Source organism: Carya illinoinensis, chromosome 9 (genome assembly GCF_018687715.1).
Source record: "Carya illinoinensis cultivar Pawnee chromosome 9, C.illinoinensisPawnee_v1, whole genome shotgun sequence".
Classification (NCBI taxonomy): Eukaryota; Viridiplantae; Streptophyta; class Magnoliopsida; order Fagales; family Juglandaceae; genus Carya; species Carya illinoinensis.
Window position 1 is genome coordinate 40955126 of NC_056760.1, and position 27819 is coordinate 40982944.

Genomic DNA, 27819 nt, shown 5'->3' on the forward strand with positions numbered 1-27819 from the left:
TTCAATACAGCATCAAGTTTTCTTCTCATATCTATAACTCATCTGCATTCCTTCAACATTTTCGTTTTAAGCCTTCTATTCTTTTCTCAATGGCTCATTCTTCTAACATTTCTCTAGATCCATCCATGAGGCATTCTGCATCTCAACCTCCTGTTCTTTCTGCAGCTGCCATTGGTGCCATTTTCAGCAAGAAAATAATAATCTGACTAATAATTCAGATTCTGATGCTATTTATGACTTGGTGAGTCTTGAGACTCGCTACTCTTCTTCTATTGTTGCTTTTTTTCAGCGGCTACAAGTCAAAAATCATGAAGTTGAAAAGCTTAAAGAACAAATTGTTGTACTTTAACGAATTGTTCAAGAGTCTCACACAATGGAATGAATCATTCGGCAGAAGAATAAACAGTTGAAATCTTTATTAGATTTTATTAGATTCTTCATTCCGCTTGCCGGTTTCCATGGATAAAAATGACATGATATTGTATGAAGAGAATGAGCGTCTCAAACATGAGGCTAAGAATCTCAAGTTTATGTAAAAGTATTTAAAAAATCTATCTCTATTTTTATTGACTCTGGTCCATCTTTTAAGAGATATTCATAGCATGCATCATACCTATTTCTCTTCTGATCATACATAATCTATCTTCTGATAAAGGCTTTGTGAAAATATCTGCTAACTAATCGTGTGTGTTTGTGAACTCTAGTACTAAATCGCCTTTCTGCACATGATCTCGAAGAAAATGATAGCTTATTTCAATATGCTTAGTTCTAGAATGTTGTATTGGGTTCTTTGAAAGATTTATAGCACTTGTATTATCACATTTGATTGGAATGTGATTATACATAAGTTTAAAATCTTCAAGTTGCTTCATGTAGAGAATTTTAGCACAACTACCCGCAGCAACATATTCTGCCTCAGCAGTAGATAGTGCAACAAAATTCTATTTTTTACTAAACCAGGAAACTAGTGCATGACCTAAAAAATGGCATATTCCACTAGTGCTTTTTCGATCTATTTTACAGTCAGCATAATCTGCATCTGTGTAGCTGATTAGATCGAAAGATGTGTGCTTAGGGTACCATAACCCTAGGTTAATTGTACTACTAAGATATCTAAGAATGCGCTTAACTGCAATTAAATGTGATTCTTTTGGAGATGATTGAAAGCGTGCACATAAGCACACACTAAACATAGTATCTGGTATACTGGCTGTTAAATATAATAAGTTACCAATCATACCTCGATATATCTTCGAATCAACTGGCTTACTGGATTTATCTTTATCAAGTTTAGTTGATGGGCTCATTGGTGTTCCAATTTCCTTAGCATTTTCCATCCCAAACTTCTTCAGTAATTCCTTAATATATTTTGATTGATTGATGAATGTCCCACTTTTTGCTTGCTTAATTTGCAATCCGAGAAAGAATGTAAGTTCTCCCATCATGCTCATCTCAAATTCTTCCTGCATAGTCTTAGCAAAAACTTGACACATATTTTCATTAGTAGCACCGAATATTATATCATCAACATAAATCTGAATCAAAAGAATATCATCATTTTCATATTTAATGAAAAGAGTTGTGTCGATTTTTCCTCTTAAAAAATCTTTTTCAATTAAGAAACCACTGAGTCTCTCGTACCAAGATCTAGGAGCTTGTTTAAGTCCATATAATGCTTTTGTGAGTTTGAAAACGTGATTTGGGGAAATATGATTTTCAAAACCTGGAGGTTGCTCAACATATACCTCTTCATTTATAAAACCATTTAAGAAAGCACTTTTAACATCCATTTGAAAAAGTTTTTAATCTTTATAACAAGCATATGCAAGTAGCATTTGAATAGCTTCTAATCATGCGACTGGTGCATATGTCTTATCATAATCGATTCCTTTTTCTTGATTAAAACCTTGGGTTACAAGTCGAGCCTTATTTCTAGTAATGACTCCGAACTCATCTTTCTTATTTCTAAAAGCCCATTTTGTTCCAATAATAGTATGATTTTTGGATCTAGGAACAAGTGTCCAAACATCATTTCTTTCAAATTGATTCAACTCTTCTTGCATAACTAGAATCCAAGATTCATCAAGAAGTGTGTCATCAATATTTTTGGGTTCAATTTGAAATAGAAAAACAGTATGATTGCAAATATTTCTAAGAGATGATCGAGTACTTACACGTCGGGAAAGTTCTCCCAAAATTTGTTCCACTGGATGATCTTTCACAAATTTTCACTGTTTGGTTGCATCTTGTATTAAATTTTGATGATCTTTCCTGATGGCTTCATGTTGAACTTCTTCTATTGTTTTCTCTTTGTTGAGATTGAGACTTTCCGTGTTATTTATACCTCCTGTTTCTTCATCAATAGATTTCTTGGAGAGTGGAGAATTAGATTCATCAAATACTACATGCATAGATTCTTGTACAGTCAAAGTCTTTTTATTGAATACTCTATAAGCTTTACTATTAGTAGAATACCCGAGAAAGATACCTTCATCAGATTTTGCATCAAACTTGCCTAAATTATCCCTGTTATTCAAAATAAAACATTTGCATCCAAATACATGAAAGTAACAAATGTTGGGCTTTTTCTCATTCCAAAACTTATAGGGGGTTTTATCTAACTTCGACCTAAGCATAACTCTATTTATAACATAACATGCAGTACTTACCGCTTCGGCCCAAAAATAACTAGTCAAGTTGTTCTCATTGAGCATTGTTCTTGCCATCTCTTGAAGAGATCTATTTTTCCTTTCTACTACCCCATTTTGTTGAGGAGTTCGAGGAGCAGAAAAATTATGCATAAAACCATTTTCATCACAAAATGTTTCAATATTTTTATTAATAAACTCTTTTCCCCTATCACTTCGGATACTTGAAATAGTATAACCCTTTTCATTTTGAATTCTCTTGCATAACTTGGTAAAAGCATTATGTGCCTCATCTTTATGAGCAAGAAAGATGACCCAAGTATATCTAGAGAAATCATCAACAATAACAAATGCATAATATTTTTCTCCTAAACTTGCAACTCTATTTGGTTTAAAAAGATCCATGTGTATCAATTGCAATGGTCTAATAGTGGAAATATGTTTCTTGGTTTTAAAAGAAGTTTTTGTTTGTTTACTAAATTGGCATGCATCACAAATTGTCTTTAAGAAAATATGTTTTTGGTAAACCTCTCACAAGATCATTTTTTGAAAGTTTGGAAATAAGTTCCATGTTGGCATGACCTAGTCTTTTATGCCATAACCAACTAGTTTCATTTTGAGCTGAAAAACAAATTGCATCTTGTGGGGTAATTTCTTCAAAATCGATGGTATAAACATTGTTACTTCTAAAAGCAATAAAACAAATATTACAATCATGATCATTCAAAATAATACATTTATCCATTTTGAAAGTAATTGTAAATCTTTTATCACATAATTGACTTATGCTTAAAAGATTATGTTTTAGACCTTCAACAAGTAGAACATCTTCAATTATGAGAGAAGATTCATTACCAATTTTATCTATTTCCACGATCTTCCCTTTCGAGTTGTCTCAAAATGTCATGTGTCCTTCTTCTTTAGATCTAAGATTAAAGAACTTAGTCTTGTCTCCCGTCATGTGTCTTGAACATCCACTATCTAAAAATCACTTGTTTTTGCTTGTGGATGACTTCATGCATACCTATAAAAACAATTAAAATGATTTTTCTTGGTACTCAAGTTCTTTAGGTCATTTATTTATTAGTATTAGAAGAAATAAGATTTTTAGGTACCCATATGGCCCTAATAGTCATTGTATGATTTCTTCTAATAGGACAAGTATGATAATTATGACCATTTTTATTACAGAAATTGTAAATAGTATGTGACATATATGAAGAACTTGAATGATTATAATAATATCTTTTTTTGACAAAATTATTTTTATGAAAAGAATTTTGATTATTGATCTTTGATGTATAAGGATTATCAAAGAAATTTTTATAAGGTTTGTATTTTTGTTTTGGCATATATCCCAAACTTGCCTTATCCAAAACACATCTTTGACTACCAAGAAGTTTTTCAAAATTTCTTTTTCCATTCGTAAAGTTTTCAACAATATTTTCTAAATCGGTTTTCTTCTTATTCAATTCAAGATTTTCATCTTTCAAAATGATACTTTTTTTTCTTAAAATATCAATTTCATTTGTTAAAGAAGAATTTTTCTTTTTCAAAGCAGTATATTTGATACCCAATTTTTCAAATTCCTCATAAACCTCTTCTAAAACATTTTGCAATTCTTCATATGAAGGATCTTCAATATTATCAAGATTTGTTACCTCAATGTCATCTTTAGCCATAAGACAAAAATTTGCTGATTCTTTATTGCTTGCTTCACTATCTGAGCTACTTGAATCATCATCCCATGTAGCTTTCATTGCTTTCTTGCCTTTGTTTCGATCTTTCTTTAGCAGAGGACAATTTGGTTTGATATGACCAGACTTATTGCATTTATAACAAATTAAAGTGTCATTTTTACCTGAATCTTTCTTGGAAAACTTTTTGAAAGAATTCCTTGAAAGAGTTTTATTTTTCTTTAAGAACCTCTGAATTTTTCTTATTATCATCGCAGCTTCTTCATCTTTATCTTCATTTTCCTCATCTTCATCACTTTCACTTTCATGAGGAACAACTTTAGGTGCCAAGCTCTTCTTTGGCTTTCGCTCTTCTTTGGCTTTCCTTCTTCTTCTCCTCTTTTCAATGTGTACTCATGGGTGATAAGTGACCCGATGAGTTTATTCACTTCGAGCTTCTTGAGGTCTCTAGCTTCAAGAATCGCTGTCACTTTTGATTCCCAGCGTTTTGGTAGAGAGTTGAGAATTTTTCTTACTATCTCCACCTTGGAATAAATTTTGCCAAGAGTTGTCAAGCTGTTTATGATGTTAGTAAAACGAGTGTGCATACTAGAAATAGATTCATCATCATTCATCTTAAACATTTCATATTCATGAGTAAGAATATAAATTTTTGATTTCTTGACTTGCGAAGTTCCTTCATAAGTAACTTCCAAGTTATCCCAAATTTCTTTTGCCGTAGTACAAGTCATTATTCTATTAAACTCATTTCCATTTAGAGCATTAAATAATAAATTTATAGCAGTTAAATTTAAAGTATAAAGTCTATCGTCTTCACGATCACACTCTTCTTCTTCCTTTTTGACGTTTACTCCATCAACCACTTTTGTTGGAATATAAGGTCCATTTACAATACATTTCCAGATTTCTCTACCTTGAGCTTGAAGAAATATTCTCATTCTAACTTTCCAGAATGAGTAATTATCTCCACAAAAGAGTGGAGGCCGACTGCTAGATTGACCTTCACCAAATGAAGCTGCAATGTTAGCCATACGATCTTAACTCAAAAGATAGTTAATCTTATAATAGAGCTCTTAGCTCTGATACCAATTGTTGCCCAGATGACTAACACAAGAGGGGGGTGAATTGAGTTATATTTGAGAAAATAACAATTATAAATCAAATATACAATATAAAATATAAACAAAATGCGAAACAGTAATAAATATAAAGAGTAAGGGTAAGAGAGAAGCAAACTCAGTATGTTAACGAGGTTCGGCCCCACTGCCTACGTTCTTGCCTCAAGCTACCCCTTGAGGATCCCCAAATTCACTATTCAACCTCCTTCAGGTGGAGATAGAAACCTATTACACCTTTGAACAACACCGCTACAAAGGATCCGTGTAGAACACTCTCTACACTTGCAATCACCTTACACGTGGTGATTCAACTATTCCCCGTGTAGAACACTTTCTACACGCACAAGGGTTATACACACCCTTTTTCTGATACAAGAGCTGATAGTGGGTAGGTTATCAGAAAACACTCCTCAATGAGTGAAATAAGAACAATATAGCGCAAACTATATCTCTCAAAATGAACAAGGATTAAAACTCAATGCTTAGAGAAGAGAATGAAAATTTTGAATAAATGTTGTATGCTCTGGATGTTGTAAATGTGAAGCTCTCAAATGATCTATTTATAAGTATATGAGATTCACATGTCAAAAACAACATCATTCACTTTTTCAAAAAAATCAAACCTAATCTTTTACTTTTGACATATGACAAAAGGAGCACACTTTCCTTTTCAAAAAATTCAAAACCTAATATTTTACTTTTTGCATATGACAAAAGGAGCACACTTTCTTTTTCAAAAAATTCAAACCTAATCTCTTACTTTTTGTATATGACAAAAGGAGCACACTTTACTTTTCAAAAAATTCAAACAAAATCATCTACCTTTTGTATGAGTCTAAAAAAGCATCAATCACTTTTGAAAATATTCAAATAAAACATGCACATGTGAAAGATGACAATCAATCATCTTTAATATTTTTAAAGTTCAACCATTTAATCAAGGCATGCACATGTAAAAGATGACAATCAATCACCTTTCAAAATTTTCAAATTTAATTTTCAAAAAATTCATGTACATGTGGAAAATGTATTTTAATGCTTTATGATAAAATATTAATTTTGAGCATTAATCTTAATTTCGAATTTTAAGAGATTTACAACATTACTCTATGACTTTAATGTGAACTTGTTTCCTTCTTGCTCATGCTTGGTTCTTTGATGTGCTTGACTCCATTGTGTGGACAACTTGAGCTTGAAACTCTTTTATTTTTTGAATTCATTTGTTATCATCAAAATCCATGTGTATATTTATAATCACATGAAACTTGAAACCTTGGGTTCAACAGCTATATATGATTCAACCATTTACTTTATTTTGATTATAGCTATTAAATAGCATGGTTGTATATATATTTTGTAAAGCACAATAGAATTATATAAAATGTTATGTTTAGATTTTATAAAATTTTTTGATTACTTGATTGTCATGTTGCATAGTTCTTAATTGAATTGAGAATACTTAACAAATTGGATTTGTATGCTAAATATATTAGTTGCTTGCTTTTTTAAAACCTTTTTTGTTTTATTATTATAGGTTAAATTTTAAAAAATGTACACTTTACTTAAATCAGGCACACGCTTGTGCTTTGTGCATAGGCTCTTGGGTGTCTCTGCACTCAGTGCTCCTGGCGCTTTCACCAACACTGAGTTTTCATGGTGTACAGGAACAGGGTTCAAGGGTTTTCTTTTCTTTATATGAATTGAAGGGCTGATTAGTGTTTTTTGCCATTGGAACTACTAGCATGCAATTTTTCTTAATGCATTGCTCAAGTAATAAGTTGGAAATTTGCTAAGCAATAAAACTTTTATTAAAATGCAAAAGGTGCCACCCAAGCGCATATTATGTATACAAGAGATTCACTTCTTGGTCATCTTATTAGTGGTCAGATTTTAACCGAAGGTGCAAATTGAAAAATATAGGTAATTTATGGTGCAAAATGAAATTTTTTGTCGCATATGGTGCAAAGTGAAAAATAGGAGATAGTTTGTGATGAAAAGTGCAGTTACCCCAATTAAACATGTAATGCCATTTATTCATTTGTTAGGCATCTACGATATCTAATTTGCAGGACCTCGGTTTGTTGTAGATATTAAATGGCTGATTAGCAGGACTTGTCATTATAAGTGCTGGAATGTTACTTTCAGTACGGTTAATAATTGATGAATTGGGTGTACGCATTTGTATTTAAAGGCTCCGATATGGAATAAAAAAGCGAGCATTGGTGTGTAATTGGATCAAACTTCACAAAAAATAGTGGGTTTATTATTTCAAACATATGTGCATTATTAAGAATTATCTTTTTCTTTGTCTGTATAATTTTAAATAATTTTTCTTTATCAAGAGACATGGCCTGAAGTTTGTTAATGAAAACTATATAATGATTGTTGGATTACTAATGGAGTGGTGGGTTTCTTATTGGCAGCATATTATTCTATATCAAATGTGTGCCCATTTCCTTTAATTGTCATGGTGATTGGTGAGGTGGGGGATAATGCAGACCATTCTTTGGGAAACTTGGATCTTGTGGTATTCGTAAGATTTGGGTGATCTTATGTGGAGATTTGTGCCTCCAGGGTTAAATCAATTTGGGATACAGTGTTTGAGAAGATAGAACGTAGATTGGCAGATTGGAAGAGTCTTCTATGGTGGCTTGGGAATAAGAAATCTAAGGATTTCCAAACAGGCCTTACTTGGGAAATGGTTGTGGCGATATAATATGGAATTGGAAGCCCTATGGAAGTCGGTGATTGACTGCAAATATGGAGGTGTGTTATGGGGGGTTGGTGCAATAGAGAGGTAAGTTGAGCTTATGGGTTGGGAGTTTGGAAGCACATTAGAGAAGGATGGAGGGTTTTTACTTGTCACGCTAGACTTGTGCTAGGGGATGGCTCTAGAATAAAATTCTGGAGCAAGCTTTGGTGTGGGAATAATGTCCTAAAGGACTTCTTCCCTTTAGTTTTCTGTGTTGCAAGTGAGAAAGAAGTTTCAGTGACTGATTTTATGGTGATATCTGGGGATCAAGTTCAATAGAACGTCAACTTCAATTGTGCAGCCCAAGATTGGGAAGTTGGCAGCTTTGAGGACTTTTTTAGTCTCTTGTATTCCATGACACCGAGCACTCAAGGTGTTGACCTGCTGTGGTAGGTACCGGCAAGTAAAGGCACATTCTCAGTTCGCTCTTTCTATAAGTCTCTCAAACAATCGTAGAACATTCAGTTTCCATGGAGTAGGATTTGGAGAAATAAGACATCTCCCAAAGCAGCATATTTTGCTTGGACAACTTTTTTGGGTAAGATTTTGACTACGGATAACATGCGAAAATGCAAGGTGATCGTAGTAGATTGGTGCTGCATGTGTAAGAAAACTGGCGAGACTATGGATATCTCTTACTGCATTGTGAACTTGCTAGAGCATTATGGGATGAATTTTTTGCATGTTAGAATTAGCTTGGGTTATGCCCGCCACAGTGGTAGCACTGTTAGCCAGCTGGACAAATCTAGGAGGCATCCCGCAAATCAAAGCCGCGTGGAAGATGATTCCTATCTGTATTCTGTGGTGCTTGTGGCAGGAGTGAAATGATCGGATGTTCGAAGACAAGGAGTGCACACTAGAGGAACTTAGATCTCATTTTATTAGAACTCTATTTCTGTGGGCCATAGCTGTAGATTTTAATGGTGTTGATGTTCATGACTTTCTTGTATCCTTTGCTTTTTCCTAGATAGGTGTTACCTTTTGTATACCATCTTGTGTACTTGAGCTATGCATATTCATCATATTAATACAATCGTTTACTTATCAAAAAAAAAAAAACTGTGCTGTACTTTTCTCTTCGATATTCCTTCTGACAGATTGTTCTATAAGTTAACTGGACCAAGGTATTGAAATTACAGTTTTGACCCATAAAGAATAATCTAATTTTCTTTCCCCCCCTCCCCCCCTTCTCTTCCCCCTCCTTCTTGAAAGTCTGTTTTGTCTTGACTGCTCCATTGTCTATTGTCATTCTCAGATGCTTGGTTCTTCATATGCAGGTTGGTTGGACTGCCCTGCAGCTGGTCAGGAAATATGCTTCATGATTCCTTCCAAGGTTCCACTCAGTGAATATTATAATGGCTATGTTGCTCCTGGTAAAAGATACTCATTTAAGCAAGTGATCCATCAGCAGAGGGTTTTAGGAAGAAAAGTAAGTAATCTGTGCTTTTGAATTTCTTTCCCGTTCTTTTCCCCCAGTGTGAATGGTATACTTTCTTGATCTAAGAAGAGTACTATAGGCTTGTTTTGGAAATAGTTCTTGAACCAGTCATTTCTATTTGAATTGTTGTATATCTTTCTGTGAGAACATGCAAGCTCACATACAACACACTTACGGCTGATATTCTTTCTAAAAAGGAGATGAAGAAATGAAACATGCACTTCTCCAACGTAAAGTAACATAAAACAACTAGATTTTTTTTATAAGTTACAACTTTAATTTATTTTCCGGAACCCGTCATTTGAATGATATGCATTTTGTTCACTGGTTTTTCAGCTTGGTTTAGTGATCGATTTGACGAATACTTCTCGTTACTATACTGCATCAGATTTAAATAAAGAGGGTATCAAGCATGTTAAGGTATCAGTGGCCTATGACATAGTTGTTTCCTCGTTATGATCTTGTGATTTTGGTGATTCAATTCTTTTTGTTTTACTTTTTGCTTTCCTAGTTAGGCTCTTTTCTGATTTTAGTATTGGATTCTTCTTCTTCCTTTTTTTCTTTTTTTTTTTTTTTTTTTTTTTTTTCCACAAAATTAATTTGTGGTCTAGATTCAATGCAAGGGGAGGGATGCTGTACCTGATAATGCATCTGTAAACACCTTCGTCTTTGAGGTTTGCTTCTTCTGTCATATGCCTGTCCATTCTGCATTTGACTGTTTATTATTTTAACTTATTATCATTCTATTTTCTATATTATGCTTGTGTATCGTGTAATAAGTTGAACCACACTGAGCATTTGTATTTATTGTCTAGAGTCTTATGTTTTTCATGTGAGAATATGTGCACCATTTTTTTTTTTTAAATCTTAGGGCCTGTTTGGATACTGAGAAATGAGAATATCTCATTATATCTGTGAATATGAGTGAAATGGTTTGAGTTAAGATGTTTTATTGGGTTTTTAGAAATGAGAGAAAAAGTCTAATAAAAATATTATAAAGTTAAAAGATTGTTTGGATATAATTTTTGAATAAAATTTTTGTTTTGAAATTTGAAAAAGTAGTATTGTTTTTTGTGTTTTGTTTGGGAGTTTGGGAAAGCTGTAATTATTAGGTAGTAATTAGATTTTTCTCAAAAAAAAAAAAAATTATGTAGTAATTAGATGAAAAAGTTGAAGATTTGAAATTGAAAATGTTTTGTGTTTAAGTGGTGTTTGGTAAGGCAATATTTGAGAATATATGATAATACTTGAGAACAGTTGTGTTGCCAAACGGAGGCTTAGTCATTTCTCTCTCTTGTATAATTGAGTTTTCCAATTGGATTGATCTGTGAAAGATTAGGATGTGCTTTTCTTTTGAATTACAAATGTATCCATGCTCTATTATAAAATGTAAATTGTTAATGAAACTTGTATAGATGTCTTACCTGTAAAAATTTATTCTTTTTAGGTTTCCCAATTCCTCTTTCGTCAAAAGCACTCAAAGAAGTACATCCTTGTCCATTGTACACATGGGCATAATCGGACAGGATATATGATAGTTCATTATATCATGCGATCACATCCAACCTCTGTTACTCAGGTCTGTTCTTTATAAGCATGTTGATTGGTTTATTGAATAAACATTTCTAAATGCAATTTTGTTTTGCTTTGCCTATTCTGCAGGCAATAAAAATGTTTGCTGAAGCACGCCCTCCAGGAATCTACAAACCAGACTATATTGATGCATTGTATACATTTTATCATGAAAAAAAGCCTGAGATGGTTGTTTGCCCACCAACTCCAGAATGGAAAAGATCTTCTGATCTTGACCTTAATGGTGAAGCAGTGCCAGATGATGATGATGATGGAGTTTCAGCTGCTCCTTTGAATGTATGTATGGTTTGATGTATTGTTTCTGATGTTGTTGTGCACCATATGAATGTGTGGTAACAAAGGAAGCTGCTGCCTGCTTGAACAGAGGTCTTGTTCATAGAGAATTAATTTTTCTATACGTGAAAAGCAATTTGCATCTGATTTTTATTTTTTATTTTTTTATAGGTAATCAAGAATTTTATTCATAAGAAAAGGAGGCATAGCTCTAGTACACAATAAATATATATGAGAAGTACCTAACTATTAAAATCAATGACCCCCCGTCCATAAGAACAAGGTTTTAAAGAAGAGAACTTTAAGCTCATCCATTGCCTCTTGCTATCCTCGAAGATTCTATCATTTCACTCCCCCCAAATGCACCAACACGTACATATAGGGGCCATCTTCCATATTGCTGCCACTTGAGGATTGCCTTGGAGTCCTCTCTAGCTTGCTAGAAAATCCACCTTCCTATGAGGCATGGCCTAGATAATCCTATTCTGGCCAAAAAAATCCCACAAGGTCCAGACCACCTTACAATGCAGAAGCAAGTGATCTATTAATTCCCCATTCTTCTTACACATGCAACACCAGTCCAACACCATTACCCAACATTTCCTCAGATTGCTTGTAGTAAGGGCTCGTTTGGATACTTAAAGTATCTCAAAATATCTGTGAATAGCAGTGAAGTAGTCTGAGAATATCTGAGAACAATTTTTGTTCCCAAACAGAACCTAAGAATCTTGTCTAGGGAGGTTTTCCCAAAAAAAAAAAAAAAAGTGGCTTTAAGAGGTGCTTTTGTCTTCCACATATTCCTCCATCTGACTAATAAATGACAAATTTCAGCTTTCTTGAGGGTCATTGGCCATTGTTGATTAAACTATTTTGAGATTTTTCTCAAGTTTGTTACAAAGCCTAATCTAGCTGTCGTGGTAGTTCTACTAATTAGAGTTTTTTTTTTTTTTGGGGGGGGGGGGGGGGGTGGATAGCTTATCCTTCTCCTCCCTTTTCATTATGGACTAGGATTGGCCTTGAATATAATCAAGTGAGTTGACTATAGACCATTAACAATTTCCTTTGCACTTTGACAATGTTTCACTTTCTTTTTGTCCCCTTCCTGCACACAGATTAAGAATGTGACTATCAGCAACTACTCTTTTCTAGTTTGGGCCTCGTTTGGTTACACATATGAGATGAGATGAGAAATCTGTTAATAGTAGTGAGATAGTTTGTGAGTAATAGTGAAATGGTTTGAGTTAAGATATTTTATTGGGTTTTGGGAAAGGAGAGAGAAAAAGTTCAATAAAAAAATTATTAAGTTAAGAGGGTTGGAATATAATGTTTTAGTATAATTTTTGTTTTGGGATTTGAACAATTTGAATTGTTTTTTGTGTTTTGTTTGGAAGTTTAAGAAAGTTGTAATGATTAGGTAATAATTAGATGAAAAATTTGAAAATTTGAAATTGAAAATTGTATGTGTTTGAATGGTGTTTGGATGTTGAGATGAGATGAGATGAGTTGAGACCATCTGTGAAACCAAATGGGGACTTAGTTTTATTGTCTTGATTCCGGTTCCATGAGTGAGCTAACCATACATCCAGAAACTGGTGCAGTTACAGTGTATACTCTGATTGCCTTTCAGAATGATTTTTTTAATGAATAAGATAATTTGATTGATGATGAGAAGGGATTTTATCCTGGTGTACAGGAAGTGCACATGATTCCACTCAACAATCAAAGGGAAAAAGTGCTATAAAATAGTGAAAATTAGATATGGAAAAGGGGCACCATAATGGTCCTTTATCCAATGATACAAGGTGGTAGGAACAAAAAACTTTAATTCCGACACCAATCTTTCACTGTCTTCAAAACAATGCTGGTGCCTTTCTTTTCATAGATGCCAAAATGCACACAATGTAACCAACTTGCAAAGAGGGACACAGATGGCGGCAAAACGGCTCTTTCCAGAACGTCAGAAGCTCCACCACCCTTGAAGGCATCATCTGCTTGATCCCGCCAAATGAACCATCATTGAAAAGCCATGAATTGAGGATTGAGTCATTGCATGTAAAAATTTCCACAAAAAAATTAAGTTAGAATGTATTGCTCTTAGTAAAAGGATGGCTGGAAATTTGTTGCCAAGTTCATGTGCATGGCTGTATAGTTACTGATTTTATTGTGGGAGCAATGTTTTTTATTGATAGCCTTGCCTGTAACCTTGGTAGGGTACCCTATTTGTAGATTGTTATTTAAGTGGACATATTAGGTAGGTACTTTTTGCATAATCCATAAAATCAGTGACTGTTTACTTTTCTTATCACTTGCTATATGGTTTTTGTTTGCCTTACATATTTGCTTTGTTCTTCAGTTTTAACATGTCATTTTTTCAGGAGAATCATGAAATAGATGTAAAGATGACCAATGATGATGTATTAGGAGATGAGATACCTACGCACCAGCAAGATGCAATGCGGCATTTCTGCTATCAAACACTTAAGTTGGGTGTTGGGGTAGGATCTTCAAATACCTCTCTTTAGTTTTTTTCCCTTGAGTTTCGATTTTTTGTGGGTTCACATTTTTCATATATAGGATTTGGTTGCCAGACACTTATCTTGTTTGTCTAATTTTGATCACTATATTTGTTACATTATTTGGTTTTTAGGTCTTAAATATTTATGTTACCGGGGCTTTTCCGAGCACACTTATTCCAGTGTTCTTTCAATATCTCTTTAGATCATTCAGACATCTCTTACACACATTGTTTCTGCTAATTTGTTGTGTTGTCCTATTCTACTTCATTTTTTTCCTTGACCTTCTTCCAGTGCAATTTTTTCTTTCCAACAGTCAAGAAAATTCTCATGTACTTTCTACCTTATCTTGTTGTGTTTTGCCTATTTCATTTACATGTTATGCTTCATAGCTGTTGTGACAGGTTTTTTCTTTAATTTCAGGCAAGAGGAAATGCACAATTTCCAGGGTCTCACCCAGTTTCTCTTAACAGGTTTGGTTTATCTGAGATTATGTTGATGGTTATTTATTTATTTATTTGATAAGTAAGAAAACTTTATTGAAACGAGTGAAACTAGGCGGAGCCCGTACATAGGAAGTATACAAGATGAGACACCTAATTACATTCTAAAAAGCTGAAAAGAAAACAAAAACTCATAAACATTCTCTCCCTTTAATACAATAGCAGAAAACCACTGAAAAAGCAAAGACACAAAGAAATTCCAGATATCCCCCACTGCTCTTTCCCTGTTGTTAAAACATCTTTCATTCCTTTCTGTCTATAAACACCACATTAAGCACAAATGTATCATCCTCCACGCCGCATCCAGTGGAGAGCTATTGTGATGTCTGTTTCAGCATGCTAAAACCTCCACCACCCTTTTAGGCATAACCCAACTCAGCCCAGCTCTACAAAGAATACCAACCCATAATTCCCTAGCCACCTCACAATGTAGAAAAAGATGATCAATCAATTCTCCATTTTTCTTACACATGAAGCACCACTCCATAACAATCATACCACGTTTCCTCAGATTATCAATCGTCAAAATCTTCCCAAGTGCAGCAGTCCATGAAAAAAAGCGACTCTAGACGGCACACAAACCTTCCAAATGCTCTTCCACGGAAAAGAAACATGCTGTTGGACAGTCAACGCCTTGTAAAATGAATTAGCAGAAAACTTATTGCTCCCCCAGTGTTTCCACAGCATGCGATCTCTCCCATTTACACCTAATTTTACTGAATACAAAAAGCTGGAAAAGCCTGCAATCTCATCAAGTTCCAAATCCTGGGCATTTCTAGTGAAAATAACATTCCAATGTACTACCCCTTCGGCATGACACAGCACCTCTGAAACAGCAACCTGCTGGTTTCCAACCAAGCTGAAAACTACCGGAAAAACAGCATTAAGAGGTCTCTCACAACACCACTAATCAAACCAAAACCGGATTCTATCACCAACTCCAACCTCAAACTTGATATGTTTTTCAATAATGATCCACCCCTTTCTAATATATTTCCAAAAGCATACACCATAAGACCCCCTACCCTCCTTAGAACACCATCTCCCACACTCGCACCCATGTTTCCGATCAATCACCTCTCTCCACAAAGAATCTCCTTCCTTTTGATATCTCCACAACCACTTTCCTAATAATGCCTTATTAAAAATATTCAAATCTCGCACCCCCAAGCCACCATTCACTATTGCGAAAATCACCATTTTCCAATTCACAAGATGAAATTTATTCTCCTCCCCCAATCCACCCCACAAAAAAGCTCTAAACAATTTTTCAATCCGATTAGCCACCACCTGTAATGGAAATTTTTTATAATGGAGATAAAGAAAGATAATATGTGGGAAGATTGGAAAATGTGCTTTTGATGAGGGTTAATCTCCCCCCTATTGATAAATAAAGCCGTTTCGAACCCGACAATCTTTTCTCTACCTTCTCTATAACATTGTACCAAATCCTCATTGCTTTAAAGGACGCCCCCAAGGGAAGCCCAAGATATTTCAACGAAAGAGAAGCAACTTTACAGCCCAACAAATCTGCTAGAAAGTTAACATTCCTCACCTCTCCCACTAGTACCAACTCTGACTTTCCCAAGTTCACCTTGAGGCCTGAGCCAGCTTCAAAACACAACAGAAAAGTTCTTTAAGCTTGAATTTGACAAGCATCAGCATCACAAAAAATAAGAGTATCATCCGCAAAAAATTAGTGAGAAATAGAAACAACACCATTATATTGTTTCCCACCAAGAACCCCCCCCCCCCCCCCCCCCCCCAAAAAAAAAAAAAAAAAACCACCAAAAATAGCAGCCTTCACCATTTGACTCAAAGCCTCCATAACAATGACAAAAAGAGAAGGGGATAACGGATTCCCTTACCTTAAACCCCGTGAAGACTGAAAAAAGGGAAAACTGGGCGGTCGAAACACAATGTTTAATCCATCTACACCACCCATCCCCAAATCCACATCTTCTAGGCATATAGAAAAGAAAATCCCAGCATATCCAACTTATAAAGAATCCCCGATATTCCATCTCTCATACGGCTGTCCAAACACTATTCACAATAAAAAATGAATCCAATATTTGCCAACCCCGAATGAAGGCATTTTGAGGTTTAGAAATGATTTTTATCCAATACCAAACTCAATACGGTTAGCTAACACCTTTGAAATAATTTTATAAATCCCCCCTACTAGACTAATAGGACTGTAATCTTTCAACTTATAGGCACCAACTATCTTTGGAATGAGGGCAATAAAAGTAGCATTTAGGGACTATTCAAACTTAAAACCAGAATGAAAATCATTAAAAATCTGCATCAATTCATCCTTCACTATATCCCAACACTCTTGAAAAAAACCCATCCAGACCCGGGGCTCTATCTTTGCACATATCTGTCACCACCTGGTGCACCTCCTCTTCATCAAATGACCTTTCCAACCGGCTTAATGCATCAGAATCCAGTTTATCAAAGCTCAGACCATCAAGTTTGGGGTGTCATTCAGCTGTTTCAGCTAGAAGGTCTTCATAAAACTTCACTATATGATCTTGAATCTCGTGGGGGGTTTGAAACAATTTAGAGCCAGAATGGAGGACTTAAATGGCATTATTTCACCTATGTGAATTAGCCATCTTGTGAAAAAACTTAGTACATTTGCCCCCCTCCTACAACCAAAGCACCCTTGATTTTTGCCTCCAAGAAATTTCTTCCATAAACAAAACCTTCTCAATTTCAGACACAACCTCATTTTTCCTCAAGAAGGATTCCTCATTATTAACCCCTTCCTCCTAGGCATGCAACTCATCCCAAAGAAGATTAAGCAACTAAAAGTGTAACTGGTACGTTTCACATGTTCGGCTGTCACACATCCTAGATTTGTATTAGTCAGAAGTTTGTCTTGGAAAAAGTTTTCTGTTATTACACTGCTTATACATTTAGGCATGCAAGAGTATTTTTATGTAAAGGAGAAAAGTTATTACTGATGCAGATTGCCATACTGTCAAATGTCAAAAATATAAGCAACAACGGTAGTACTTAGTGGTGTTACTGCTGTTGCCTGCAATTTCTGTACAAAAACAGATGATTTTTATCTTTGATTATTTTTTTCCAAAAACTTTTGAGTACAAAAACAAATGGCTGCAGATGGAGTTTGATGAAATTTAGATGCGGCAGTGTGGAACTTGAACTTTTATCTGGCTATTCATTTGAATCTTTACTTGGCCTTCTAATGCATGGTAGTTATGTGAGAAGCTCTTATTGCCTTATAGAGTTAAGGTTCTTTAACCCTCTTTTCAACATGTGCTATACTGCTTGACCCTTTCCAAGCGAAAAAAAAAAAAAAAAAAACAATTGTTCTCATTTTTTGCTAGCTCTTGAATGAATATGTCAGTAATTTAAACATGTCAAAAGTTTTTGATGATTGGCATTTTAAGTTTTGATTCACTTCAGAAGTGGTGACCTTTTAGATTTGCCTTTCTAATTTCCTTATAGCTTGGTGAAGGAAATATGTTTGCCATGATTTCCATTCTACTGTCTCGTAAGCTTTATATTCTTTAATCCAGTGCATGGATTAATCAGCACAGAGATGTCCTAAAATGGTTGAAGAAGGAACCAATTGGTATCAACCGTGATTGTTTCTGTTGCATACCAAAAGTTGTCTAGATTTTTTTCCCCTGTAATGTCCAACTGTATCAATCAATTGATGATGTATTCAAATTTTTCTCCTTAAATTGTGCCTGTTATGTGCGGTTGCAGACATTTCCCCTTTTCTGTTGGAGAGGGGGTGAGAGGAGTTGTTCTTGAACTAGAGTTCAATTTGACTGACATAATGCTGCTTCAGTATTATTGCATTATATGCAGAGAATTAGAGAGAGAAGAGCAAAACATAAGAGAGTAAAAAGGGGCACTGAGAGCATACTTTCTTTTATTAAAACTATACACTTAAGCAAAGCCTCAATTTGTTTAACTACAATTGGCAGAGGGTGCCTTTGTTGTTCTACTAGGATTTGGACTCTTCACTTCAAGACTTCCTCTATGGAACTGCTTATAGAAAAAACAATAGACTAAATTGAAACCCTAGGAAACATTCCTAAAACCTAGCTACTCTTGGAAATCCATAGTCTAAGCTTATTATAGAAGCACCACTAGTAGTATGAATATCAAGTTCAAAAGATTTAGAAGTTACAATTCTGTCAATTAGTGTAAAACGTCCTTCATTACTAAACTATTTAATTTATTAACCATAGACTCCTTGCAGTATGAATTTTGGAACCATCAGACCCTTATCCCTGTTGGACATATGTGTGTGTGTGTGTGTGTGTGTGTGTACATACATAGCTAAGAGGCAGTTAATTGTTCTCATTGTGAGTCAAACTCAAGACCTTCCGCTTACTGCACGTGCTGTAAGTAATGGGAGGTCTTTTTGAGTTTGTCTCTCAATGAGAGCAAGTTAACTGTCTTTTAACTTATCAAACAAAATTCGAAAAGTGTAGGAAATTGGAAACGGCAATAAAAACAGCTGCCACTTCTGTTTTCCATGGCTGCCATCACTTTTCTTCACCAGAACCTGCTAAATATGATAGTAGCTCATGTTTTTTTACAACACGTACTTTATACAAGATCGACAACGAAATTTCTGTCAAATTACTTTTCTACTCAGTGTTCCTTCTTCATTCTGGCCTTATCATCTGTAAGATTGAGTTTATTTTTGTGGCATGCAGGGACAATCTACAACTACTAAGGCAGCGTTATTATTACTCCACATGGAAAGCTGATGGAACACGTTATATGATGCTAATTACCATAGATGGATGCTACTTGATTGATAGGAATTTTAATTTTCGACGGGTGCAAATGAGGTTTCCTTGCAGAAACACAAATGATGTATGCATGCATATGTGTTTGTCTTTATCAAGTTACTTGTTATGCAAAGGTCTTTTTTTTTTTTAACTTAGATGAGATCTAATCTGACGTTCTCCTTTCTTTGGCTTGTAAGGGTTTAGCTGACAAGACTCATCACTTTACATTACTTGATGGAGAGATGATAATTGATACCGTACCAGACTCACAGAAGAAAGAGAGAAGATACCTTATCTATGATATGATGGCAATAAATCAAGTGTCTGTCATAGAGGTTTGATTTTAAAATTAATATGGAAAAAATGATGCTGATTATATCATTCTGGTTGGCTCTTGACCGTATATTATATGGTGTGTGCATAAATTTCCAATTGAATAACTTCTTTGAGGCCTTTTTTTTCACCCTTTGACACGATTCTTTTTGCCTTAATCCTTTTGCATGAGCATAGCTGTATGTGAACCCTATCACTATGTGCCATTGGCAAACGAGGTTAATCTATTAATACCTTCTCTACCTTTCAAAAATCAATATCTTATATGGTAACTTCACCTAAAAATGTATGGAACATTGATCCCTTGGTTGTGTGGTTCATGTTCAGTCACCCAACATGGGCAGCTTTTATCTTAGCCACATCGGTCTATTATGAGGATTTTTTTCCCTTGATTTCACATACAACATTTAACATAACACCCTTGGCACTCAGGGCTCATGTCTCAGCCTCAAACTATATCCTGTTTACGCCTTGTCTTGAATTAGATCAGTCTTTTGTAAGAGCTCTTTTATGTTTGCTTTTTTGTCATTTTTCCTTGACTTGTGCTGATTTCAGCCGATCATGAACTTATTTGTTTTCCTTAAATGTTTTCTATGCTGTCACTTATCCATCTCACCATTTCCCATTTGGTTATACCCATTTTTCGTTAAACTCTCTTTTTTATGGTTCTTAAACCCACTATATCATAAAAAAAAAGTATTTGCCGTGGTAAATATTGAGCTCCCAATGCACTTTGGCTCTCAAAATAGCATCATGCATGGCCTCATTTTTGTTCCTTGTTAGTAATATGACACAAATAATTAAATCTACATTTTCTCATGAGCTCAAGTTTTTAAAACAAGTGGTGATTTCACATGGTATTAGAGTGAAGGTCTTGAGTTCGAGTCTTGATTCTGCACTATACCCAATTTAATTAAATATTCTATGTGTTGGGCCCACGCATTGAGGGGGAGTCAATCCCACACGTAAGGATGGGCGGCGGGGCTTTGCCACCCGCTCACACTGACCCAAATTTATATATATATATAAGCAAATTCGTAAGTATAAAACGACGTATGAATGATTATATAAATAAGAAAACCCTAATTCTCATTCTCTCTCTCTCTCGCTCTCCGTTTGCCATTTTTAACTTCTCTCTCCTTCAGCCATTCTCTCCTCCACCTCCTCCTCCTCCTTTTCCTATTTTCAGCTTTGTCTCTCATTCTTGAAGCATGGCCGTAGTTCTTTTGCTCAGACCCATGGCCACACCATGGTCTTGTCGTGGGTCGTGGCTGTGATTTTAATTTTTTTTGCCGTGTGTCACTGTGTTTTGACTGTTTTTACTTTGTAATTTCTTGGATTCGTTGTGGGATGATAGATTTGTGGATTTTAGGGATTGATCTGTCGTTTTGTTGTTTTTTAGTTGTTTTGGATTTTTTTGGCCTTTTCTGGTTGTTTTACGCCGTGGGTGGGTGGGGTGGGGTGGACAGCCATGGGGGCCAATCTGCCCCCGGCATTAGGATTGGAGCACCCGCCCAAGGAGGGTGGTGCTAGGGTTCAAGGGCCCAAACTATCCCTCCTGCCCATACAGGGGCTGAGACAGGGGTACCCCTTTTCCGAGGGTGCGGTTAGCACCTCTACCCACACGTGAGGGAGAGTGTTAAGAATATAATACAAATAATTAAATCTACCTATTCCCATCAGCTTTTGGGACAAATGGTGATTTCACATTTTTAATTTTGAAAGATGACATGCTCTCAATTGTGCCTAAACTCTTAGATTATGAAAGTTTTTCCTTAGATTTTGACTTTTGATTTATCTCCTTTGTTCCTCTCGTGAAAGGAATAACAAAATGGAAAATGCTATACACTACATTCTCATCCTATTTCTATTCTGCTAGGTTGATGTGACATTATTCACAACCCTTGGATAAATTCTTTTGCTTTTTTAGAAAAAAAAACTCAAAAGGGTTAATGGATAACGCCACATTAACATAACTCTACCAACAATACTAAATTTCAAATTGATATTACTGGATATTTTTTATGTCACGAGAATAGAAAAGTCATGAATATTGAAACACTTGTTTGAGATGTATAGTTAAACACTTTCTTCCTACTTGTGTTTATTGGTCCTCATTATGACATGTTTTGTTGTCAAGTGGTTCTTTTTCGCTGTTTGGCTTAAGATTTGAATAAGTTATGTAGCTACATGGAAGAGTTGCTTGTAATTAGCTAACAAAATATTCAAAATTACTGACGAATTCGCATAGTTGGTGATGAAACATCTTACAAACTATTGTTTATCCCATCTAGGCTCATTGTATTGTGACACCTTATATTTTCTTCATTATGACAAGGAATCCTAGAGACTGTGCAAATGCAACGTCTTTTACCCAGAGTTTGCTATATTAAGAAAGTGGACTTCTGTATGGTTTGGTTCAGTTAAATATTGATAAACGATTGGAAATACACATCAAGTAGTTGGGAGCTTCTTGTTTGTTTTGTACAATACAAAACATTATTTTTTTGGTACAGTAAGTCATGTATCAGATATTTTATTGTCAGATTTCTTGGGTATTGGATGTAGGAAACCCCAATAAAGGAGAGGGCCCTGCTCACTGAGTTCATTTTCATAAAATATTGCATTGTATCAGTTGCTTTCTACCTTTGAAAGTCCAGGCTCGGTTCAAACATTGTTGTGGCACATGACATATCAAATCAATGTCCCATGTCCCTAGTCTTCTGTATTTGTTTCTTTAAATGTGTGTGCTTTTGGCTGTATTTTCTTTTATTGATGTTTTTGGTATAATATATTGATTGGATGGTATGCTAATTTAATATCAATCCAGCTGCCTTTTTATGAACGTTGGAAGATGCTTGAGAAAGAAGTGATTGAACCGCGGAATTATGAACGCCACAATATTTACCAGTGTAGGAATCCTTATTATAGATACGACCTTGAACCATTCAGGGTATGACTGTCAACATTGAACTCCATCTTGTTTCGTCTCTTTTCTGCTTATTGTTTGGTGATTTGGTTTTAACTCTTATCAGGTGAGAAGGAAAGACTTTTGGTTGCTCTCTACTGTTACCAAGCTTTTAAAGGAATTCATTCCAAGGCTTTCACATGATGCAGATGGTCTTATTTTTCAGGTGGTTTGAGTGAACAAACTATGGAATTCAAACCTCTGTTAAAACTTTCTGGCTTGTTTGTCTAACTTTCCTGAAAATCTTGTTGACAAAAGAAAAAACTTTCCTGAATGTATTTGGTGAAGTAAATCATTCATTCAAACGTCTGTTTCAGTGCCATAAAGATGACCTTTCAACTTCTAAAAGTATGTTAATCCCTTAACTACCATGTACATCAGGAGTTACCTATAAGAAACACATGTACATCATGAGTTACCATATAACAAGCTCTTAGGAACTAGCAAGCATTGACTCTGGTGCCTGCAATATTTTAATGCTATGTCCATGTCTTATCATGTGTCATTTGTGGAAGAACACCTTTGGTTTAGAGCAATGATTATTATTTATCATTTTGTTTGCAGGGTTGGGATGATCCTTATGTTCCTCGCACACATGAAGGCCTCTTGAAGTGGAAATACAGTCACATGAATTCAGTTGACTTTCTATTTGAGGTTGTAATATTTTATGTGCTATGTTAGTTTAAGCTATTGCTTTGGGTATCTCTTTCTTTTCTCTCCATATTGGCTTCATGTTCTTACTGGAGCTGGCCTTTTAATATTAGCTACTTTTATGGACAGATTGAAGATGATAATCGTCAACTACTTTTTCTGCATGAGCGGGGGAAGAAGAAGCTGATGGAAGGGAAAGGGAGTAGGGTTGCATTCAAAGGTCAATGCCTTTTTTTTTTTCTTTTGTTCTTTTATTTTTCCACATTATATCATGTACCTTGCTTTCTTTGTTGATAACTTTATCTGCGCTCATGAATCAATGTTTAAGCAAAAATCTTGGATTAGCTTTACTCTGAAATGTTTCCTTTTTAATAGAAAAATACACTTACAAGTGTTCATAAACTACTGGCAAAAAGCTATTTTTTGATCAGTAACTGACAAAAAACTTTATTAGGTTTTTGATTCCAGTATCCGATTTTTTTTTTACTTATCATTTATGTATAATGTTGGAGCTTAAACAATATAGACAAAACACATTCTGTGCCCCATTAAACATTTTATATAATGATTTTCGGGATAAACCATAGTTTAACTAGTTATTATAATTGCGGAGTCCTTACAGAGTCATGTTTTTTACTTTTCAAAAGTTTGCTTTCGAGGCCTGTGGTTCTTATGGAATGTGTACCCTTATACCTTTGCTGAAAGATTTCTTTTACGTGAAAGATGCATGACCTATATTTTCCTTTTCTTTCCATAGACTTTAAGGTCTAACAGAGGCTGTAGCATGGGAATTTGTGTAACGAGCATAACTAGGGTTTGGAAGCATTCTTGTGCTACATGTATATGAATCTATGGTTTCTAGGTGACTAGCTTACACTACCTGCCCTTGAAGGGGCCAAGAAGTGACATTGATGCATGCCATTGCTGTGCGTGCAGAGAATTGGTTGTCAATAGTTGATATTTTCAATGGTCTGTTTATGTTCCTGTAAATTTTGGTTATGTTTATTTAACCTCTCCCTATATCACCATACGTTGATGTGATGGCTGCATTATGCCTACGATGGCAAAAATGCAACTAATGCTAGTTCTGAGCTTTATGTATTGCAGAAAATGTCAACCTAGAGGATTCTAGAGATACTGTAGAAGATATGAAGTTCACAGTGTATTTTTTTGATAAGTAAGATTTGAAGTGCACAAGCGATTGGAAGTTTCATGTCATATGGCATAATGCCTTATTACCTTCTCCTTCCCTTTCGATTTTCCTTTTTTGGATAGATGATGTATGGCATCGTCAAGTTTGAATTTTTGGTTGAGACAAGTGATTTCTAGCACCAAAAAGAAAGAATTAAAAACAGCTGCAATTTAATTTGGGAGATCGCATTTTTCGTGGATATTTTTATCCTGTATCTGTGCATAAGAACATGGATAGATATAATTGTCTCTAGTGAGCTCTCAAAGTTGGTTAATTTACTGACATGCATGCTGCTGTTACATGCTTTTTATTATATCTTGGTTATGTTATTGTTTCTTAGGTATAAGTAGAGGTAGTATTTTTTCTTTTTGATAAGTAGAGGTAATATATTGTCTAGATTCTGATTTCTCACCAAAGTTAAAAGAATTTACAGATGGTACAGAACCCTCACTGTGTTCCGGAAAAATTATTGAGTGTTCGTGGGATTTTGAAGAAGAAGAATGGGTCTATATGCGGATCAGAACAGATAAATCAACTCCAAATGATTTCAATACTTACAAGAAGGTCATCCTCATCACTGAATTTTGTATAATTTGTTACCCATATCATTTGGAGCCAAGTGCACTTGATGAAACCTTGGTGATTTTAAATAACAGGTGATGCGGAGCATAAGGGACAATATCACTGAGGAAGTCTTGTTGAATGAGATCTATGAGATCATTCGACTGCCCATGTATGCTGATAGAATACGGAATGATAGTAAAGCCCACCAGCATTCAAATTCAGCACGACGGAGGTGATGGGTGGGAGGGTTTAGCCATAGATGTACACAATACCTTGAGGTCTATTAGTGATAGGAGACACCAGATACTCAAGAATACCTCCTATGTCTGCCTGCACAGGTCATTGCAAGTTCTGTATATACCGGAGTTTGGTATGTACTTGGCATTGTTGGATGGATCACTGAGATATTGTGTAATTAGCTATCCTTCGCTGTAATCTTGTAGCATTGCATCGTATGATCCTGTTGGTACACTTGGTAGTCCTCAAAATCAAGTCTGAAATGATTCCTTCCAGGTAGTTGTCCAATTCAGGAGACTTAGGATTAGGGTCACCATGTATATTAATATTTCTTCTTTTTTGTTTAAATGATTCGTTAATTGTAGCCATTTTCTAAGTTCTCTAGAAGGTAGCCATTTTTCAGAACAAGGGCTTTTCATTTTTGGGGAGGGGGAAATCGATAGGTGTGAATATCACTTTGGGCAGCTGTACTATGATGAGTGTCTTTTGTCGCCTCTGTTTTCATCTTGGTCTGCCCCCCTTCCCTCTCAGTCTCTAATTTACATGGCTTTCTAAGCTGTCTTATCTTTTAACACCCTTTTCTCGAAGCTTACTCCCTTGTATTTTCGATTATACTTTATTTTCCTTTTTTGAAGGCTGAGCTCAATGATTATCGATTAAAGTATTGGTAGCTTTGTTATCGGATCCGTAGGACCTGTTGATGTTAAACATATGAGTAATGTTATATGCTATACTATAATCTCACTTGCATCCTACTATATATGATGTGGCGCATTTATCACTATTTGATGATAAAGAAATATGTAATAAATGATCATTTAATGGTAGTAAATGTGTTATATTTTATTTAGTGGGATGCAAGTGAGATAATAATATTATGTATAGAATTTCTATATATATATATAGAATGTTTCAGCAGGTATTGGTTCCATAGAGGCATAGATCTGAACAAACATTTTCAACAAGATAAAACCTCACTTCTGATTTAAGTACTCATAATCTTTTCCTAAAAAAAAAAACCGAAGGTTCACTAATTCTTATCAATCTGAGTCGGAATCGCTATTTATGACCTTCGACTTCGACTGGAGTCGGAACCGGAAGTTCACTCCGACTCTGATGAGGAGTTGGAGTTCGACTCCGATCGGAGTTCCGAACTCCGATCGGAATTCCAATGGCTTCCGATGGGAATCGGGCTCTGACCTTCACCCGATTCCGATTCCGAGTTCTAAAAAAAAAAAAAGTGATATATATATAATACATATTACATCTTTAAAAAACTCTTATACAATTGTCCAAAACATTGATAATAGTTTAAATGCTATTCCGAACATCTTTCAATACCAAAATAAAAACATCTTCCAATATATCGTGGTTTGTCGTTGGTGATACCTAAAATTAAAATAAAAAGTCACAATCAATAAAAAGAAAAAAAAATGATTTAGAAAAAAATGATTATCATTTTTCAACAATATTTTTTAATTGCGAGTTTATCAACTTAGCCACACTCCAAGTATCAGTCATCGGTAAGTATGTTAGAGTTCACAATTATATCTATGAAATTATAAAAAGTATAAGGTTAATAGATTTATGAAATCATAAAAAGAATTAAATAAATCAATTGAAATACTCGAATAAAGTTACCCGATTCAAGCTTATTGTTATCAGCATCAAAGCTAATGGTATCTAGTCCAATGGGCATATTACTTAACCAATTCTGTGTGCAAACAAGGGCTTCCACAGTTGACGGTGACAATGAACTCTGGTAAGAATCTAATACTCGATCTCCAGTATTAAATGCTGACTCAGAGGCAACCGTAGTGGCTGGAATGGCTATCACATCTCGGGCAATACGAGAAAGGATCTGATACTCGGTGGAATTAACCTTCCACCAAGTTAAAAGCTTAAATGAATCGCTAGGTGCCTCGACCTCTTCTATAAAATACCGTTCAATCTCAGAAGTAAACTGTATAATATTCATCGTTGCAACGAGCTGATGATACTGATTCACAATATTATAACCTCGATGAGGTGGATTTAATGAGTCATCTGAGCTACGATCATCGAATAGAGGTGTCAGCCTTGAGTGTGAGGTACCTGCTGTGGATGAAGGTTGACCACTAATGTTGTAGTGAGAATATAAGTCATCAAGATCCTTTTTAAGCGCTGTAATAAACCGTGCAGCCTTCATTGCCCCCATTGTGGAATTTGCCCAAAATTCTATCAAGGCCAACTTATATCGAGGGTCAAGGATCACAGCTACAAAAGTAATCTATTTATTTTCTCAACATCTCCCCAATATTTATCATATTTGGCCTGCATCCTCATAGCCATACCAGATAATAATTCGCATGAACTCGTACAACCTTCTTGCAAGTGGTAGTGAAGCTCTAAGAGCTCGCTGAAGAATAAGTTTGCAGTTGTATATGCGGATCCAGATTTCTGCATAGTCATATCATAAAAAACTTGTAAAAATCTCACAAAGTGCCTCACACTAGTTCAATCATGTGTGTCTGGCGCACCAAGCCCCTTTCCTGCAGGCTCCAGCAAAG

At 35.2% G+C, this 27819-nt stretch overlaps 1 protein-coding gene across 2 annotated transcripts in view; it reads left to right on the top strand.

Annotated features, from left to right (window-relative positions):
• LOC122275567 (mRNA-capping enzyme) overlaps window positions 1-25857 on the top strand; it is a 38637-nt gene extending 12780 nt beyond the window's left edge. The window contains exons 4-19 of one of the 2 annotated variants that reach the window (XM_043084686.1): window positions 9493-9644; window positions 9990-10073; window positions 10265-10327; window positions 11101-11232; window positions 11316-11522; window positions 13895-14014; window positions 14456-14505; window positions 17671-17796; window positions 19248-19410; window positions 19523-19660; window positions 22489-22611; window positions 22694-22792; window positions 23191-23280; window positions 23407-23497; window positions 24903-25033; window positions 25126-25857. In XM_043084686.1, the coding sequence (XP_042940620.1) occupies window positions 9493-9644; window positions 9990-10073; window positions 10265-10327; window positions 11101-11232; window positions 11316-11522; window positions 13895-14014; window positions 14456-14505; window positions 17671-17796; window positions 19248-19410; window positions 19523-19660; window positions 22489-22611; window positions 22694-22792; window positions 23191-23280; window positions 23407-23497; window positions 24903-25033; window positions 25126-25269 (1913 nt within the window). In that variant the 3' untranslated portion in view covers window positions 25270-25857. The remainder of the gene's footprint in view (window positions 1-9492; window positions 9645-9989; window positions 10074-10264; window positions 10328-11100; window positions 11233-11315; window positions 11523-13894; window positions 14015-14455; window positions 14506-17670; window positions 17797-19247; window positions 19411-19522; window positions 19661-22488; window positions 22612-22693; window positions 22793-23190; window positions 23281-23406; window positions 23498-24902; window positions 25034-25125) is intronic. The other variant, XM_043084687.1, reaches the window with a different exon arrangement.
• The last annotated feature ends 1962 nt before the right edge of the window (window positions 25858-27819 follow it).